At 44.4% G+C, this 17,996-nt stretch overlaps 1 protein-coding gene across 1 annotated transcript in view; it reads left to right on the top strand.

Moving 5' to 3' along the window:
- Positions 1-4,735: 4,735 nt before the first annotated feature.
- The window catches only part of SYT9 (synaptotagmin 9), a 153,454-nt gene continuing 140,193 nt past the window's right edge, over positions 4,736-17,996 (top strand). The window contains exon 1 of the mRNA XM_065882401.1: positions 4,736-4,880. Coding sequence (XP_065738473.1) covers positions 4,736-4,880 — 145 coding nt within the window. The remainder of the gene's footprint in view (positions 4,881-17,996) is intronic.

Here is a 17,996-nt window from a genome sequence, read left to right on the forward strand (position 1 = left end):
CCCCTCCCCATGTCCTCAAGTCCATTCTCTGTTTAGAGCATTTTAAAGAGTGTTTGGCACATAGCATTAACTCAAAAAACTATAGTAAAAATAATAGGAATATGGTAATTATCATGATAACTTTCAAACAGACCTGTAGAATTCCAAAGTCTACTTTTCCTGATAAAAGCTTTGCAGAGTGGATTTATGGAAAGAAAATGAGAAGAAGAAAATTAGGAGCAGATAGGTTAGAGGTGGGAGAGAAAAGTCAAGAAAATTTTCAATGCGGATAACTCAAAGTATAAGCAGTACTAAAAGGGTGAAGTTTTGAATAACGAATGCAAGATAGAAGAAGAAAGCTTCAATATGGAAATATAATATTCAACCCAGAAGTTGTATCAAAAAAACTCTTGCATTAAGTGATCCCTCAATAGACATTTGAAAAAAAAAAGGACATTTGATGAATTGACTGGTTAATTAAATGTGATTTAGTACTAAACACTTTAGCCAATAACCTGAAGCCTGGGTCTTTGGACAGAGTGAGGGCTGAGAATAACATGCGGTCTTCTTATGATCTTCTGAATAAGGCTAGAGGCAATACAATGGATGCTTCTCTGTCTCTGTGTTTCTGTGTGTGTGTATACACAGAGATTATTGTCAAAGCTATTTGTTGCTAAGCAAAGATAATGAAAGGGATTGTTGAAGCTCTAAGTGCTTAATACCTTAATATGGTTACCCATAAACATTCACGTCCACCTCTTCTCTTAATAAACAGGCACCTGAGTGCAGGTCAACCTGCTCTTCATCCATTTTCAGCACTGAGGAGGGAGGGAAGCTTGCTGTGGAAGATAAGGAAAGGTGTGTGTTATTTGGAATCTTTTCTTCTGGCACTTCTTTAGCTAGTTGGACATTCCATGACCACTGTGATACAGTCTAGCCAATTTTGGACTCCATCATCTTCTCTCTTTCCAGCATCCAGAGAGACTCCAGCTGTTTCCCAGACCTGTCCAGGGTGAACGACATCACCCACTTTGAAAGGCAGCTCCAGGGATGCAAAATGTATTTTTTAAAAAGTTATTTGGTGAGGGAAGGTCCTGAGGTCCAAGTTTCTCTCAGTCAGCGCAAATCTGACCTCTGTTCTGTCCTCTGGCCTCGTTCTGAAAAGATGAACAAATGGAGAACCGTGAGTATCTACTAAGAAGCAGAGGAGTGCCAGGTCCTCTGACCCAGATCATCACCTTCTGTTCCATTCAGTATATCCTTTTATGGTGTATCTGTTAAACAGTAAAGCTAATAAATCTCTACTTTCTTTAAAGTCAAAGAAATTGGAATTAGAACTTTGTAACTGGCAACCATAAAACTGGGAAGGAACCCACACAGCCTAGGAAGGAAGAATAAAGATAAAGCAGAACCACCCGCTTCTTGGTGCAATGATAGCAGACACGTGGACAACGTGGAGTTACACAATCCAAATTTGCTTTCATTTCATCTCTCAGGAAAAGCTTACTACAAACAGGGAAGGACCAAGCTCACAGGAGACAGATGCCCAAGATGAGAGAGCGGTTGTTATGGAACACGAACCCAGTTTGTCTCTTGGTCCAAGTGAATTATACTTCAGGCTCTGGAGCAAGTGTGAGGATGAATCCCTGTCTGGGATAATTAAGCAGGAGGTTTGTCAGTATTTCACGGGAGTAATTGCTTGGAGAGAGCATGGGCTCACTAAGAATAAGTCATGCCAGTTGAATCTTATTTTCTTTTGCTAAAGGCAACTACCTGGCAAGGAACTGAATCAAACAAAGTGCCAATTAATAGGAAGTTCTGCCATTAGGAATCCCAAACCACTTCCCAAGTGCAGAATCTAGGTCTTGGGAGTAGGAGTGACAATATGGTCTAAGAATGGCATGAAAGACTTATGGGACTTCTATTTTTCCAGCTTTATGGAGGAATAAAGATAAAATTGTATATATTTAAAGTGTACATGATGATTTGATATACATATGCATCTTGAAATGATTACCAAGGTTAAGATCAAGTTAACACATCCATCACCTTGTAACTTTTTATTAAACTTTATTTTTTTGTGGTGAGAGTGTTTAAGAGTTACTCTCAGTACAGTCAACATGTGTACATTGGATCTTTATAACAGAATTTGTACCCTTTGACCTACATGTCCCCATTTTACCCATCCCTAACCCCTAGCAACCATCATTCTACTCTTGTTTCTATGAAGATCGTAGAAACATAGACAATCAAGAAGGATTTTCTTCTTTTTAAGGTTGAATAATACGCCATTGTGTATGAGTGTGTGTGTCTGTGTGTGTATATATATATACAATATTTTCTCTATCCATTCATCCATTCATGGACACCTAGTTTGTTTCCATGTCTTGGCTATTTTGAATATGCTGCAATGGACATGGGGGTGAAGATATTTCTTCAAGTTAGTGATTTCATTTCCTTCAGATAAATACCCAGGAGTGGGATAGCTGGATCATACGGCAGTTCTATTTCTAATTTTTTGAGGAACAGCCATAGTTCCATAGTTGCTGCCTCAATTTACATTCCCACCAACAGTGCGCCAGGATTCCTTTTCCTACGTCCCTGCCAATCACCATTCTGATACTGGGATATCACTTCCACACATTTTGTTGGTTAAAATAAAACTCTCCTAAATAAAATAAAACTGTCCTAAAACTCTGGGCTTGCAATTCTAAGTGTCATCAGGGGCTCACCACGTATAACCCAGGTCAGTTTTTGGAACTTCTATGGCTTTCATTCTTTCTCATTCCATTAGCTGCAGTCTTGTCAATTCACACCTGAAATGGTTTTCAAATTTGCTCCTCATCACCATTACTCCACCAGCCCTATAGCATCCACACTCTCTCCCCCAGTTCTCTAAGAGTTCCCTCCTTTCAAAGACCAGCTTCTCAGCTGCATGGCACAGAGCAGCTCAGCCCGGTGCTTTGTGACCACCTAGAGCAGTGGGATAGGGAGGGTGGGAGGGAGACGCAAGAGGGGGGGGAGATATGGGGATATATGTATACACAGAGCTGATTCACTTTGTTATACAGCAGAAACTAACACAACATTGTAAAGCAATTATACTCCAATAAAGATGTTTAAAAAAAAAAAAAGACCAGCTTCTGCTCTACCTCCTCCGAAGGCTCTCTCTCTCTCAGTGAATTTATTTTCCCTCCTAGTTTTCCTAGGGCAGAGAGCCTACCTGCCTTTTCACAACTCTCTGAAGTTAGCTATACCTTTACAATTCTGCATTTTCTCTGCTATTCTAATGTAAGGTCCTTGAGGCCCCAGCGCCGTGTACAGCAGTATTCTAAAGCTTGTCTGTTGGGTGAACACTCTTTGGCATTCTGAACTACCTTTCTGCACAATATGATTTGCTATGAGATATCCCTAGCAACAGCACAGCCTTACGGCTAAAAGTGTCAGTTGTACAGATTCTACTCTGTTTTAGAGCAGGACAATAGTGTTAAGTAAAGGCAAAAAAAAAAAAAAGTCAAGGTTCCCTGCCTCCCCACCTATGAACTTGGACAGGTGCTACTTTCCTGAGTCTCAGGTTTGTCATTGGTAAAATGAGCATAATAGTTGTACAGACCTTGCTGGGCTATCGGGGGAATTAAATGAGATTATATAGCTAAAAGATCTGTGGCACAGTGCACGCACACGCGCGCGCACACACACACACACACACACACACACACACACGAGTTCAGTATTTCCTGGTTATCTCTACGCTTATTGCCTGAAAGGCTGAAGAGGTGGGTGTATGAGAGGTGCCCTATGTTCCCTTGCAAACATTCCAGATTCTGTGCTACTCTTCCTTGGTGGATGCTGGAGAATCAACTGGCCATCCTCAGGTTTCCAATCAGTTGCTTAGAAGACCAGCCAGGGTCTACGAGGCTCCAGGTAAGTCCCAGCGTCTTTCTCAGGAGCCATTTATTTGACCTTAGTTCTGATCTGAGAGTCTCCACCTTTTCCAAATCACCAAGGTGGTCGAAAAGGCCCTGCGGTTGAGAAATTTTTCCTTTGTTGGAGAATCTCGGCCCCAGACCCCGCATTTGGGCGTGTAGCATCTTTAGGCCCATGGCTTATGCCCCGACTGCGCTTTTCAAGTTCAAAGCCGGGACTCGGTTCTCCAGATCTGGCGGGTGTGGTTCAGACTGCACGTTTCGCTCAACGCACCCAAGAACATGTTTTGGACTCCCGCGGCGAGGGGCGGTGGGAGAGGGTATGGGTTTGCATCGGGACAGGGCGCGCACCCGCACACACTCTCCAAACCTGGGCGTGGTCGCCCTGAGCACGAGGTCCCGAGCCGAGTCCCGCGCTCCTCTAGGAGCCCGCGAGCGCCCCCCTTCCCCCGCCGGCGCTCAGGCAGGGGCCGCCGGGATCCTACCCCTTGGCGCGCACCCCTGACCCGCCCCGCCCCGCGGCGGCCACGAGGGGCGGGCGGAGCGCTAGGAAAGAGGCGCGTTGGGCTGTGCGGCGCCGCCTCTCCTCCTTGCCGGGGGAGGGACGGAGGGGCAGGGCGGGAGAGAAAGAAAGCCCGACTGACCGGCTGGCCAAGAGCTGCATGCAACCGGTGGGAGGCCGGGCCGGCTGGGGCTTGGGCTCGGGCCGTTTCTCGGCGGGTCCCTGGCGGCGAGTGCGGACGGCCCGGAGGCGGCGGCTCTGAGCTGGCAGGCGGAGGGTTGTCTCCCGCGCCCGCCTGCCGGGCTCGGTCCGAGGATGCGGGGGGGCGATGCCCGGGGCCAGGGACGCGCTCTGTCACCAGGCGCTGCAGCTGCTGGCCGAGCTCTGTGCCCGCGGGGCCCTGGAGCACGACAGCTGCCAGGATTTCATCTACCACCTGCGGGACCGCGCCAGACCCCGGCTCCGAGACCCAGGTGAGTATCGCCGCCGCTGCCGGGCGCTACCGGAGGGCCCCGGGCTGGGCGTTGCGGCCGCACCGGGCCCTGAGGCAGGAGAACGACACGGACTGGAGGGAGGAGGGCGGGTGACCACCGAGCTAGGGGAGGGCACCAGGAACTAGCGCACGGTGGCCTGATGCTGAACCCGGACAGGGACCCCGGCGGAGGCTGCTGCATGGAGGCCGGGTCCGGGTGGGCTGGCGCGGGGTTGGAGGCACCACGCCCGTCACCTGCGCTTCTGTCACCGGGGCTCCTGGGGGCGGCTCCCGAGCTCCGAGCTCCACTTCCCGGGCTCTGCGCTCCGGGCGAGGAGAGGCCGCGGCGCTCTCGCGAGCCATGGGAAGGGGGACGAGGCCAGAGGAAACTCTGGGAAGTTGGGAGTTGGGGACGGCCCAGGGCTGCGGTTGAATCCCACCGGGCGCTCCGCATCCTCTTCCCGGATTGCCCATTTCCTGTCCTTGGTCTGGGGTGAGAAGGGCGGGGCGGGAGCCGACGTTGGGCCGGGGACTGAGAGCTCCGGGTCCTGGGCAGCCGGGCCTGAACCCGTTCCCTCCGGGTCTCTCGGCGTGGAGGCGGCCTGGGCCTGGGCTCCCGGCTCAACCAGATTCCGCCACCGGGCACACGAAGGTCAATGGGCTCACGGGTCATGGCTTGTGCACCTACAGTTATTCCTAGTGAAAGTTTCGAAGCTCCTAACTTTGGAAAGTTCATTTATTTTAGCCTTTGACCAGTTACGGTTGGAAGAGGGAGTTTTAGTGGAGCCGTTTGCCTTCCCCAAGGGTCTTGGGTCTCCCACATCTTCTCATCCACTGCTGGTTACTGAAAGACACATTCCTTCCAAATGTTTACTTGAGATTCTTCTCACCATGAGGAATCATTTTCTCGAATAGTCTCTCAACCTGAGTACTAAAAAAAAAGCATATTGTGGTTGGATTGTTAAAGATGGGGTAAGAAAAGGGCCCTTTCCCTGATATTCCTGTGTATAAATATTGGAAATGAGCTGTTGGTGTGCAAAGTATCCAGTATGAATTTACCTCATTTTAAGCCAATCCATTATATAAAAATTCATTTACCCGAGGATAAATTAGAGAATTATTTGATTCATAAAGAGGTATACACTGAGCCTGACTTCAATAGCATTTCCTTGATAGTATATCCAAAATGGGTCTGTGGGGTGAAGAGAAGTCATCTAATAAAAGTTTATATCAGATTTTCCCTACTCAAAGGCGTTTTTTTGGTAAAAGAAAGATTATTGCTCCGCATTGCCTGTGGTTACATTAATTAAGTTTATGGGATGATCACTAATGTGTTACTTCAAAGTGGAGAATTAAGTCAAGAAATGTTGTTGATTTCAAATGATTTCCCCAGAGGTTTAATGCCCAGCCTTTGTGCGCCTCCTTGCTGGACTGATGTGCTGCGCAGGCTGCAGACAGGAATAAGAGCACTTGGTTCATGAACTGGGGGCCCAGGATGGTGTCCTCACTGGGGAAAGGTCTGTCCTTAAGCAGCAGGAACAAGAAATAAACTAGCTTGCTTCACCCAAAGGAAGTGTTAGTGTTGAAACATGCCGCTTCTTTGCCTGTTGACTGTGCCAGGAGTTCCCACTGTTACCGCACATGAGTGGTCCTCTTTGGCTTTACAAGAGAAGATGGACGAGGCCTCTCGCCGAGTTGCATGTTTAACACTCCACATCTTTTTGGCTGATTTTGTGCCTCTGCTCCTCTTAATCTTCGAGCTAGATCCCATGTTCTAAAGTTTCCCTCAGTCCCTGCGCTGGGAAGCCCCTGAGGAAGAATCACAGAGAAGACTCCTTACAAAAGACACATCTGATTCCTTGGCTGAGAAATAGCCACAGATAAAGAGTATGCCGTGCTGCTCTCTGAGTTCCTGAAAGCACTGCTCTGCTTTCTTAAACTAGGGCACAGTGGCTTTGAGGTAGCCCCATGACCCTCGTGATCTTTGATTTGGGTCAGGAAGTAGCCTGTTCACGAGGCAGGCGTGGGGAGGGGGACCGTGAGTGCAAGGTCAGAGGAACTGAGGCTGAAGCCCACATCCAAAGTGTACCCTCTCTTCCAGGGCAGTGCAACTCAGGCCAGCATCTCTCTTCATCTCCCTCCTTCCTCTCCTTGCCCACATTAACTCTTACATCAGATGCATTTGTCTGCATCCCTGTAAAGCTGTTTGGTTGCCCAAGCCAAGAGTGCCTTTAACTTCCGAGCCCTAAAAGCTGAGTGGTTGGAGTAGCTGCACTGCCCAAAGCTGTGAATGGCGCCGCTGCTGCAGTGTAGTGGGACCCGGCACAACCATGCCCAGCAGCAGCCCTAGCACGTGGGTCCCTAGAGAGAGTCGTCTCTGTAAATGCGTGACTTCCTTTTCTGTAAAGGAACCCACATGAATGCCATGTTTCAGCTTTTTCTGCCCATTGTTCATCCCTGGCTACCCAGCGGTAGCTAGGTTTTCTCAAGCTCAACTGAGGAACTTTGGTTTTTTTTTTTTTGTTTGTTTGTTTTTTTGTGGTACGCGGGCTTCTCACCGTTTTGGCCTCTCCCGTTGTGGAGCACAGACTCCGGACGCGCAGGCTCAGCGGCCATGGCTCACGGGCCCAGCCACTCCGCGGCATGTGGGACCCTCCCAGACCGGGGCACGAACCCGTGTCCCCTGCATCAGCAGGCAGACTCTCAACCACTGCGCCACCAGGGAAGCCCGGAACTTTGGTTTTGAAAGGAGAAACCGGATATAATTCCCTATGGACAGCAGAGTGATACCACATCTAGGATGATTGTTCATTTTTTCAATGGTGGGATAAGCCTGGGTCACACATCAGTGGGCCATCAGAAAGGTTATTCTTTGCCCAGGTAGTTGCAGTGCTCTGAGGTAGGAGTACAGTCCTTAGTCTTCCCTAACTTGGTATTGAGAGAGAATTTGATGAGGCTAAGTCGTAAATTGGAACTGGAGTACCTCACCCAGTCCTTCATCTGTACCAACTATGGAAAGTAAAATTGTGGATCTTTAAGCTGAGGGTGAGCACTTTTCCATAGAGAGCAATTAGAATCCTTCTGTTAGGTGTCATTATGTTGTTTCATATATTGGCAATGTCCGGCATAAACTCGTGAATCTCAGCGAATAGCCTTCACAGCAGAGGGAAGAGCAAGTGCAAAGATCAGGAGATAGGAGCGTCCTTGATGGGATGCAAGGAATAAGTTGAGTTCCAGGGTGACTGGTGCAGAGTGAATAAGATAGAGAATGACAAGAAATACGGTTAATGGTTGGAGGGGGAAGATCATGTATGGCCTTCTAAACCATTATAAGGACTTTGGTTTTTACTCTGAACGAGAAGGGTTTTAACAGAGAAGTGGCAGCTCTCTGGCTGCTGTGTTGAGAAAATGCTGTTGAAGTTCAAGAGTAAAGACAGGGAAACTTGTTAGCAGGATTACTCTAGTAACCCAGACAAAGGGGATAGTGGACATCAGTTTGAAGATACAGCACTAGGATTTGTTGATGGAATGGAGGTGAGTGGTGAGAGAAAAGGAGTTAAGGGTGACCCCAAGGCTTTTTTTTGCGGTACGCGGGCCTCTCACTGTTGTGGCCTCTCCCGTTGCGGAGCACAGGCTCCGGGCGCGCAGGCTCAGCGGCCACGGCTCACGGGCCCAGCCGCTCCGCGGCATGTGGGATCTTCCCAGACCAGGGCACGAACCCGTGTCCCCTGCATCGGCAGGCGGACTCTCAACCACTGCGCCACCAGGGAAGCCCCCCAAGGCTTTTTGACCTAAGCAACTCCATTTACTGCATAGGGTAAGACTTAAGGAGGAGCAGAGTTGGAGTGGGGAGGAAAATAAGGAAGTTTTTGTTTTATTAAAATTTTTTTTGTTTTATTAAAGATTTTTTGGTGTGTGTACATATTAGATGTGCGATGTCTCTAAGTTCAACAGGGACCTGAAGTATGGAAGTCTTCTTTAATGTTATCAACTGGAAAATGCTCATACTTTGTAACTGGGGACTTCACTCTCTCTCCTCAAGAGGGCCAGTTGATTGTAGGACAGCAGTTATTAAAAGGTCTTTCCTTGCGTGGAATGAAAAGCTCAATTTAACTTCTATTTGTTGATCTCGATTATACTTATTGCAGTCAAAAAAGAATTTGTCTCTTCTCCATTTGGCTGTTAGGGGGTAGCGATTGTAACTTTTCTCATCCTTTTGTTTCCACATCTGGAAAAGAAAAGAAGATTGGATCGAATGGTTTCTAGGTTTTAACCATGTTTTATTATTTTCCTTGTAAGTCTTTTCTTCTGGAGGGTGCCAACCACATCTGTGCCAAGCACTTTATGTAGGTCGTTTCCTTTAATCCTCTTAACATCTTCTAAGACCTCGCTGCTCAAAGTGTTCGACTGTGTGCCAGACCTACCGATGTGAATCTGTGTCTTAACAGGATCCTCAGGTGATTCATTGGCACATTAACGTTTGAGAAGCATTGCCAAAAGAGATTGGTATATCTGAATAAATCGAACTGCAGAGAGCTAAACTAGCCCAAGGCCATGGGTTCCACTTAAGAAAAAGAGTTGAGCCTAAGTCAAAGTAGCTTCTAGGTAAACACATCACATATACTAAGAATCTAGGAGTTGTTGTCAATGAAAATGTCCTAGTTTTTTTTTTTTCATTTAGATGTCCTTTCTCTGTTCTGTTTTTCTATAATGGATTTAATCTCTAAGTGTAGGTTAAATTCTATGCAGTTATACAGATTTTGCTCAATATTTTTATTTTTACTTTTTAAAATTGAAGTATCGTTGATTTACAATGTTGTGTTAGTTTTAGGTGTACAGCAAAGTGATTTAGTTTTATACACACACACACCCCAATATATTCTTTTTCAGATTATTTTCCATTCTAGGTTATTACAAGATACTGAATATAGTTCCCTGTGCTATACAGTAGGTCCCTGTGTTTGTCTATCTTTATATATAATAGTGTATATCTGTTAATCCCAAACTCCTAATTTATTCCTCCCTCTTTGGTTACCATAAGTTTGTTTTCTATGTCTGTGTCTGTGAGTCTATTTCTGTTTCATAAATAAATTCATTTGTATCTTTTTAAAAAATCCCACATAGAAGTGATATTATATGATACTTGTCTTTCTCTTTCTGACTTACTTCAGTTAGTATAATATTCTCTAGGTCCATCCATGTTGCTGCAAAAGGCATTATTTCATTCTTTTTTATGAATGAGTGGCATTCCACTATATATATATATATATATATATATATATATATATATATATATAAAATATATCACATCTTCTTTATTCTTTCATCTGTCGATGGACATTGCTCAGTATCTTGGTCATGAATTCTTTTATTCAGGATACTGGTTTTCCATTGACATTCCAGCTTTGTATTTCTAGGGATTTTTTTCTTCATTTTCTGGTGAACTAGAGGTTGTTCGCTTGGTCAGGGTGTCAAATAGAGCTTTACGACACATCACTGATGACCCCTCCTTACGACACATCACTGATGACCCCTCTTTCTAAGTAGATGTTAACCCTAGTCAGGAGAAGCTTTCTCTAGACTGGTTTTCAACCTTGGTTGCATATTAGAAACATTTAGGGAGCTCTGAAAAACAAACAAACAAAAATAAAACAAACAAGAAACTACCAATGGCTGAGCTCTATCCTGACCAATTAAATTGGAATCGCTGGGGGTCGGGCCTGCTATTGGTATATTTTTATATAAGTTCCTCTCTTGGTTGTAATGTGCACCAGGTGGAAGACAACTGTTGAGGCCAATAAGTGAAGGATGAACCCACCTAACTCTTCTCAGCGCAGCTCACATTTCTTTTTTGCAAAATTAGGAAAGATGGTATCAAGTCGGGGGCCTTGACTGTTACCTTGTACAGTCATCACCCAAATCAACTAAGTGATTCTTAACTTTCTTTTGACAATATTACCCCCAATTTTTATTTGAAGCACTCTATAAAAATATCATGAGACTCTATTATATCCACTCAATTTGGGGAAAAAAAAGAACAAATTGAGAAAATCATGTCCAAAGAATTTCATTGAAAGGCCAGAATGTGGAACCGTCACTAGTGTCACCTTATATTGATTTAGAATGAAATAACTTATAAAAAGGTGTACATGTAGAATAATAATTAAATGCAGTCCCTAAGGAAAAATCTCCAACATAATCATTGAGATTAAACTTTAACCTTAATTCAGATTTTCAGAGATAGTCAAGTGAAAAATCATCCTTAAAACACTGGATTTTTATGAATAGACATTGGTGTGATTATGCACAATGGGATTAATTTTTAAAAATTAATGTTAATTGCAATCAGGAACTAGAGAGTCTTCTAAGGAATGAGTGGCATATTGGATGCACAATATGTGAAGATTTAATTTGCATTACTTCAGTGACATTTTAGGGCTTCTTCATAAATATTTTATTTAAACAAGTGTGTTTTCATCTCCACGGGATTCCTCTACATGGACCAGTGAGTGGTTGAGTCATGAGGTAATTGTCAAGAGGGAAAAACAAAAGCAAATTGTGGTAAAGGCATCACAGGCAGCCCTGTGGCCAGCTGCCTCTTTCAGAATAAACAATCAAAAGCAAACTTCTTGATGTGGGCTAAACTCTCAAGGAAAACTTAAGCTGACACTTAAGGGAAATCATCCTAAAATTCCCTGTTATGTATAGAGCACAGGCATTGCTTTCATTGTAAAAGCATACTGGCACTTTTGTGTTTGTGTGTGCTCGTGGGCTTTCTCATGTGGTCGGCTGAAAAAAAAAAATCATAATCCCTTCCTAAGTGACTTACTTGAGGGAACTAACAAGTTCATGTGCTCAGATGTGTAGAGAAAGGGAGGAGCTTAGTGGGGGGCATCAGTGGAGAGCAGTCTCCCTTTCCAAAAGATAAGTATGGAGTATGTATTATTACTTTCTAAATGAAATCACAATTTGAGCCATAAATGTTCACCACGACTTTTTCTTTTCAAGTTTTGCACTGGGTTGGCTTGAAGTATGGCTTTAAACCAAGGCAAACCCCAGCAACTTGGCTTTGCAGATCTCCTTGAAATATTCATGTGTCCTCGTGCATGTATTCTATCACACCAAAACTTTTATACCAACACTGATAGAACTGCACTCGAAAGAAAAAAAAAAAAAACTCACCCGGGAAATCAAGATGACAAAGTGGAATAAGCAAGAGCTTTGGAGTCAGAATCTGATCCTTCCCTTACTAGCTTTATTGACCTTGAGCAAAATATTTAACTCTTCACTTTATTCATCTGTAAAACGGGATGGTGGTGGGGGGGAGGCTGTTGCACCACAGCGTGCAGAGTCAGTGCTTCAGTAACTAACTGCTCAGTAAATGGATTTGGTGGTAGTGGTATCACCTGTCCACGCTTCCCCTCATCTGTGATCCATGGGCACGTGCATGTTTCACCTATTTATGCAGGCATACCTTGGAGATGTTGCAGGTTTGATTCCAGACCGCCACAGTAAAGTGAGACACATGAATTTTTTGCTTTCCCAGCGTATATAAAAGTTATGTTTACACCATACTGTGGTCTCTTCAGTGTACAACAGCATTATGTCTTTAAAAAAAGTATGTAATTTAAAACTACTTTATTGCTAAAAAACACTAACCATCATCTGAGACTTCAGTGAGTCATAATTTATTTGCAGTAGTAACCTCAAAGATTACTGATCACCATAACAAATATAATAATCATGAAAAAGTTTGAAATACTGGGAGAATTACCAAAATACGACAGAGACGTGAAGTGAGCAAGTGCTGTTGGAAAAATGGCCTGATAGACTTGATCGATGCAGGGTTGCCACAAACCTTCAATTTGTAAAAAAAAAAAAAAAGCCATATCTGTGAAGCACAGTAAAGCAAGGTATGCCTGAAATTATTCATAAACAAAATTTACTATTCTACTTTTTTGTAAACTTAACTTTTTATCACCACTTATTAGCTGTATGACCCTGGAAAGTTATTCAATCCCTGTGTCTTAGTTTTCTCATGAATAAAATGGAGTGCTATTACCCAAATAAAATACAGGATGCCCAGTTCAATTTGAATTTCAGATAAACAACAGATATCTATTGTTTATCTGAAATTCAAATTGAATTGGGCATCTTATATTTTTATTTGTTAAATCTAGCAACCCTACATCAGTACTTATCTCATAACGCATGTGAAATACTTACCGTAGTACTGCACACGTAGAAAATGCTCGATAAATACTAGCCATTATTACTATTATTATTATAATTTTCCATGATGAACAGTCATTACTGTGCAATTGTTGTGATGACTATATATTCCAGAAGGTAGATAAATCTTTTTTTACTTAACCTTTCTTTGAGGGTATTTCTAGCATCTGATTTTTTATTACTACAAATAATATTTTACATCTATAGTACCCTACTCCCTTTTGGGAAAATTTCTTAATAGTTAATTATCACCAGTGGGTTCCAATTGCTTTCCAGTATATCTATGCCAGTTAGCCCTGCTACATATCAACAGTCAATCTACTACCATCAGGTGGTATAATGTGAACAAAAGGTTGCTAATGTAACAGGGTTTAAGTAGCTACCTGGTTGTTGTTTCAACTTGCATTTTTTGTTTGTAGTGTTGAATGTTTTTAATATTTTAAAGCAATTTATATTTCCTGTTATGTGAATTTTGTGTGTTTATTCTCTACCACTACAAATGTATTTTTTGAGCATCTTAATGTATTTCTTACCAGTCTGCATTAGTTGGACCATAAATATTCTGTCAGATTAGCTTAGAGAAGGAGCATTGTATAGTCAGTGGACTCAGGTTGTTTGACTATAATCAATCCATTACACTAGACTGCCTTTTATAATGTTAGGAGTGCGTCAAGAAATAGGGATTCATTGTAAGATTCTTTCCAAGGCAAAATGCTGCCTTTATGTATGTGAAATATGAAAAAAAAATTGCTGTTATATAACTTGAATCTTTTTCCCCCTTCTTTCCAACTCCCCTCCCTTCCTAGCACTTTACTACTATAGCCACACCGATCTGATCACTCTTCTAATTATAATTAAGTTGAATTCAAAAAACATCCATTGAGTGCCTCTTAAGTGCCAGATACTAGGTTAGCCATCACTGATTCAAAGATACATTAGAGGGCTTCCCTGGTGGCGCAGTGGTTGGGAGTCCGCCTGCCAATGCAGGGGACACGGGTTCATGCCCCGGTCCGGGAAAATCCCACATGCCGCGGAGCGGCTGGGCCCGTGAGCCATGGCCGCTGGGCCTGCGCGTCCGGAGCCTGTGCTCCGCAACGGGAGAGGCCACAGCAGTGAAAGGCCCGCGTACCGCAAAACACACACACACACACACACACACACACACACACACACACACACACACACACACACACAAAAGATACGTTAGACATGGTTACTGCCTCTGTGGAACTGAGATAAAGCAGTAATTGCAATTAATAAAATAAAGATTGGAAGGGAGGTATTACTGAATACAGTTCAGAAAAAGAGGAGAGAAGTAATTAGCTGACTTGAGTGGATCTGTAGAGAATTCCTGAAGAAGGTGATTCTCGGGCAGAGCATTTTGCCTGGAATGTGTGGGTGGGAAGGACAGTCTCGGAATTTACAAACGTTCTAGGACAGGAGAGAATGGATCTTTGGCAGTAGTAAGTGGAGGAGGGTGTGTTGGTAATGTTGAGAGATGAGTCTGCTCTTGTGAACACTGGTCCTCAGATCATGGAAGTCCTCGTTTGCCATTGTCAGAGTCCCACGGAGGACTTGGGTTAGAGTACTCTGATGCAGAAATCTTGAAGGAAGGACAGTTTACTGCGATGAGCCCAAAGGATCCATTCTCAGCAAAGTAGACCAGGAGATTCCAGGATGGGGGAAATCCTGTGAGTTCGCTTCTCAAGTCTTCCTGGTTCTCGTGGGAAAAAAGCTGAAGTTGGTGATAATGTTCTTCCTGACCGAGTTAAGGGCCTGACAGATTGGAATCACCGCATAGGAGATTACCTCTTCAGATCCCCAGCCGTGTCACCTTGAAACGCTAGTGTCGTTACCTCATAGAGTTGTAAAAACTGCCTTTAGCGAGTGTAGTCATCTGGTTCAAGCATCTGGGTTCCAGATATAATTTCAGACTATGCCAGCAGTGACATTTTGCTTCCTTGCCTGTTTATTTGATGATGAAAAAGCAGTGTGTTCAGTTGCATGGCAGTCCCTCATTTGAGGATATGCACAGTCTGTTTTCTCTGATGTTATAGGGCCCAGGAGGGAGTAAGCGTGGCAAGCCTGCGTAGTGCCTACCAAGCCGCACTGTGGAGATGGTGGTTTATGCTATTGGGTTGGCCAAAAGGTTCATTTGGGTTTTTCCGTTAACATCGTACCAAAAACCCGAACGAACTTTTTGGCCAACCCGATATATACAGGGGCTGCTAAGAGGCTGGTACAGTTCTTTAAAATAATTGAATTGAATGCCCTTAGGCAGGTCTTACATTTTCCGCTTTTCATATCCGCCCCACCTGCCCCGCCCCACACACGTAAACTTTTCTTATGACATTTAGGGGATATGCCTGGCTGCCGAAGACATTTCAGTTTGCATCAGCTATAGCACTGCAGACCCACTGAAGGGTTTTAAGCTGAAAACTGAGGTGAGCAGGTTTGTCTTCTAATTAGATGACTCTGGAGGCAGAGGTTACGATTAGAAATGCCATTCACTAACTCATCAAACATTATTGAACCTCTCGCATGTACAAGGCTCTGTTCTAGGTATTGTACACACCTAGGTACCCTGATACAGTATTGTATCTACACTAGGGAACCAAACAGAACATAAAAAGCTTGCCCTTATAGAACTTACATGTTGGCGTGAGGAAAATAATACATAAATAAATTAACTAATTACATCGTATGTTAGACAGTGATAAGCACTAAGGAGAAAAATAAAGCGTGGAAAGAGAAGAGGTGTGGAAATTAAAATGGCATCACTGAGAAATGGACGTATGAGTAAAAGTCAGAGATGTGGGAGCAAGATGTGCACATATCAGGAGGAGGAGCATTCCAGGCAGTGGGACAGCAGGTGTAAAGGTCCTGAGGCAGGCACATGCTTGGTATATCTAGGTATTAGCCAGGGGCAGTGGCACTGTGGTGGGGTTGGCAAGGAGGAGGGAAGTAGTAGGTGAGGTCAGAGAGGTGATGGCAGGCTGATTGTAAGGCCCTAGAAGCCGTTGTCAGTTTTACTCAGAGAAAGATGGGAAGCCTTAAGAAAGTTTTAAGCAGAGAAGTAATATGTCTAACTTAGGAATAGAGAGGATCCCTCTGACCGGCATATAGAAAACAGACGGTAGAAGGGAAGGGTAGAATCAGGGAGAGTAGTGAGGTGGCCGCTGTGAGAGATGATGGTGGCTTGGACCAGAGTGATGGCAGTGGAGGTGCTGAGACGTGGTCAGATTCTGGGTAGCTGGGAGGTAGAGCTGATGGGACTTGCTGATGGATGGATGTAGGGTGTGAAAGACAGAGGAATCGAGAATGACTCCAAGATTTTGGCCTGAGCAAGAGAATAGAGGAGAAGTTTGAGGGGAATAATTAGGAGCTAGGTTTTGGATGTATTAAGTTGGAAATGCTTATTAGTGAGTCGTGTGGGGAACAGAGGAGGAAGCTGGACGTATGAGCCTGGAGTTTGGGAAAGATGGCTGGACTGGAGATACAGATGTGAGAGTTGTAGGCTTAGAGGTGATATTTAAAAGGAATCATCTAGGAAGGTGGTGTTGACTAGAGGAGAGAAGAGTACCAGGACCGAGTTCTGGAACTCTCCAACACTAAGATGATGGAGAGAAAATGAGGAATCAGCAAAAGAAGTCTAATAAAGAGAGCAGAAGATCCAAGCAAGAGTATTGACCTGAAAACCAAGAAGAAGAAGGTGTGTGAAAGAGGGGAAATAAACAGCTGTGTAAAATGCTACCATTGGGTCAAGTAGAATGAGCACTGATGACTGACCACAGCAGTTACATGACGTAGGGGTCATTGGACGTGATGTTGACAAGCCGTTTGGTAGAGAGATGAGAACAGGAGCCTGACTGGAGGGGCCTTAAGAGAAATTGATGGGAGAGGAATCAGGGGCAGTGAGTATAGACTACTCTTTCAAGTTTTTCTGTAGACAAGAGCAGAGAGAAATGAGTTAGTAGTCACTGGTGAGGGAGGTGAGATCAAGGGTTTTTGTTTTTATTTAAAGTTATAAGAGGACTTCCCTGGCCCTAGTGGCGCCGTGGTTCAGAATCCGCCTGCCAGTGCAGCGGACACGGGTTCGATCCCTGGCCGGAGAAGATCCCACGTGCCTCCGAGCAACTAAGTCCGTGTGCCACAATTACTGAGCCTGCGCTCTAGAGCCCGCGAGCCACAACTACTGAAGCCCAGGTGCTCTAGGGTCCGTGTGCCGCAACTACTGAGCCCATGTGCTCTAGGGCCTGCGTGCCACAACTACTGAGCCCGCGTGCTGCAGCTACCGAAGCCCACGCACCTAGAGCCCATGCTCTGCAACAAGAGAAGCCACCGCAATGAGAAGCCTGTGCACTGCAACAAAGAGTAGCCCCCGTTCACCGCAACTAGAGAAAGCCTGCGCACAGCAATGAAGACCCAACGCAGCCCCCCAAAAAAAGAAAACTCACATTAAAATAAATAAATTTTATAAAAAATAATAAATTATAAGAAATTAAGAGATAACAGTGCTTAGGTGATGGGAATGATCTGGTAGAGAACAATAATTAATGATGTAGGATAATGAGGGGAGGCTTGCTGGAGGGATATCCTTGAGTGGGCATTTGGATATGCTCCTAGAGTTCAAGGACCAAGTCTAGTCTCCACATATGCATTTAGGAGCCATCAGCATAAAGATGATATTTATAAGCCAAGAAACTAGATGAGCCTACCAAGCAGTGACTTAAGATAAAAGAAGTCAAACAACTAGTTAGAGGTGAGGGAGATGAGAAGGAACGAACAAAGGAGACTGAAAAGGATTAGTTAAGTAGAGTGGGAGGAAAATCAGCAGTGCGATGGCCTGGAAGTGCAGAAAGTATTCCTGGGAGGAAGCCGTGAG

This window comes from Phocoena phocoena, chromosome 8 (genome assembly GCF_963924675.1).
Source record: "Phocoena phocoena chromosome 8, mPhoPho1.1, whole genome shotgun sequence".
Lineage (NCBI taxonomy): Eukaryota > Metazoa > Chordata > Mammalia > Artiodactyla > Phocoenidae > Phocoena > Phocoena phocoena.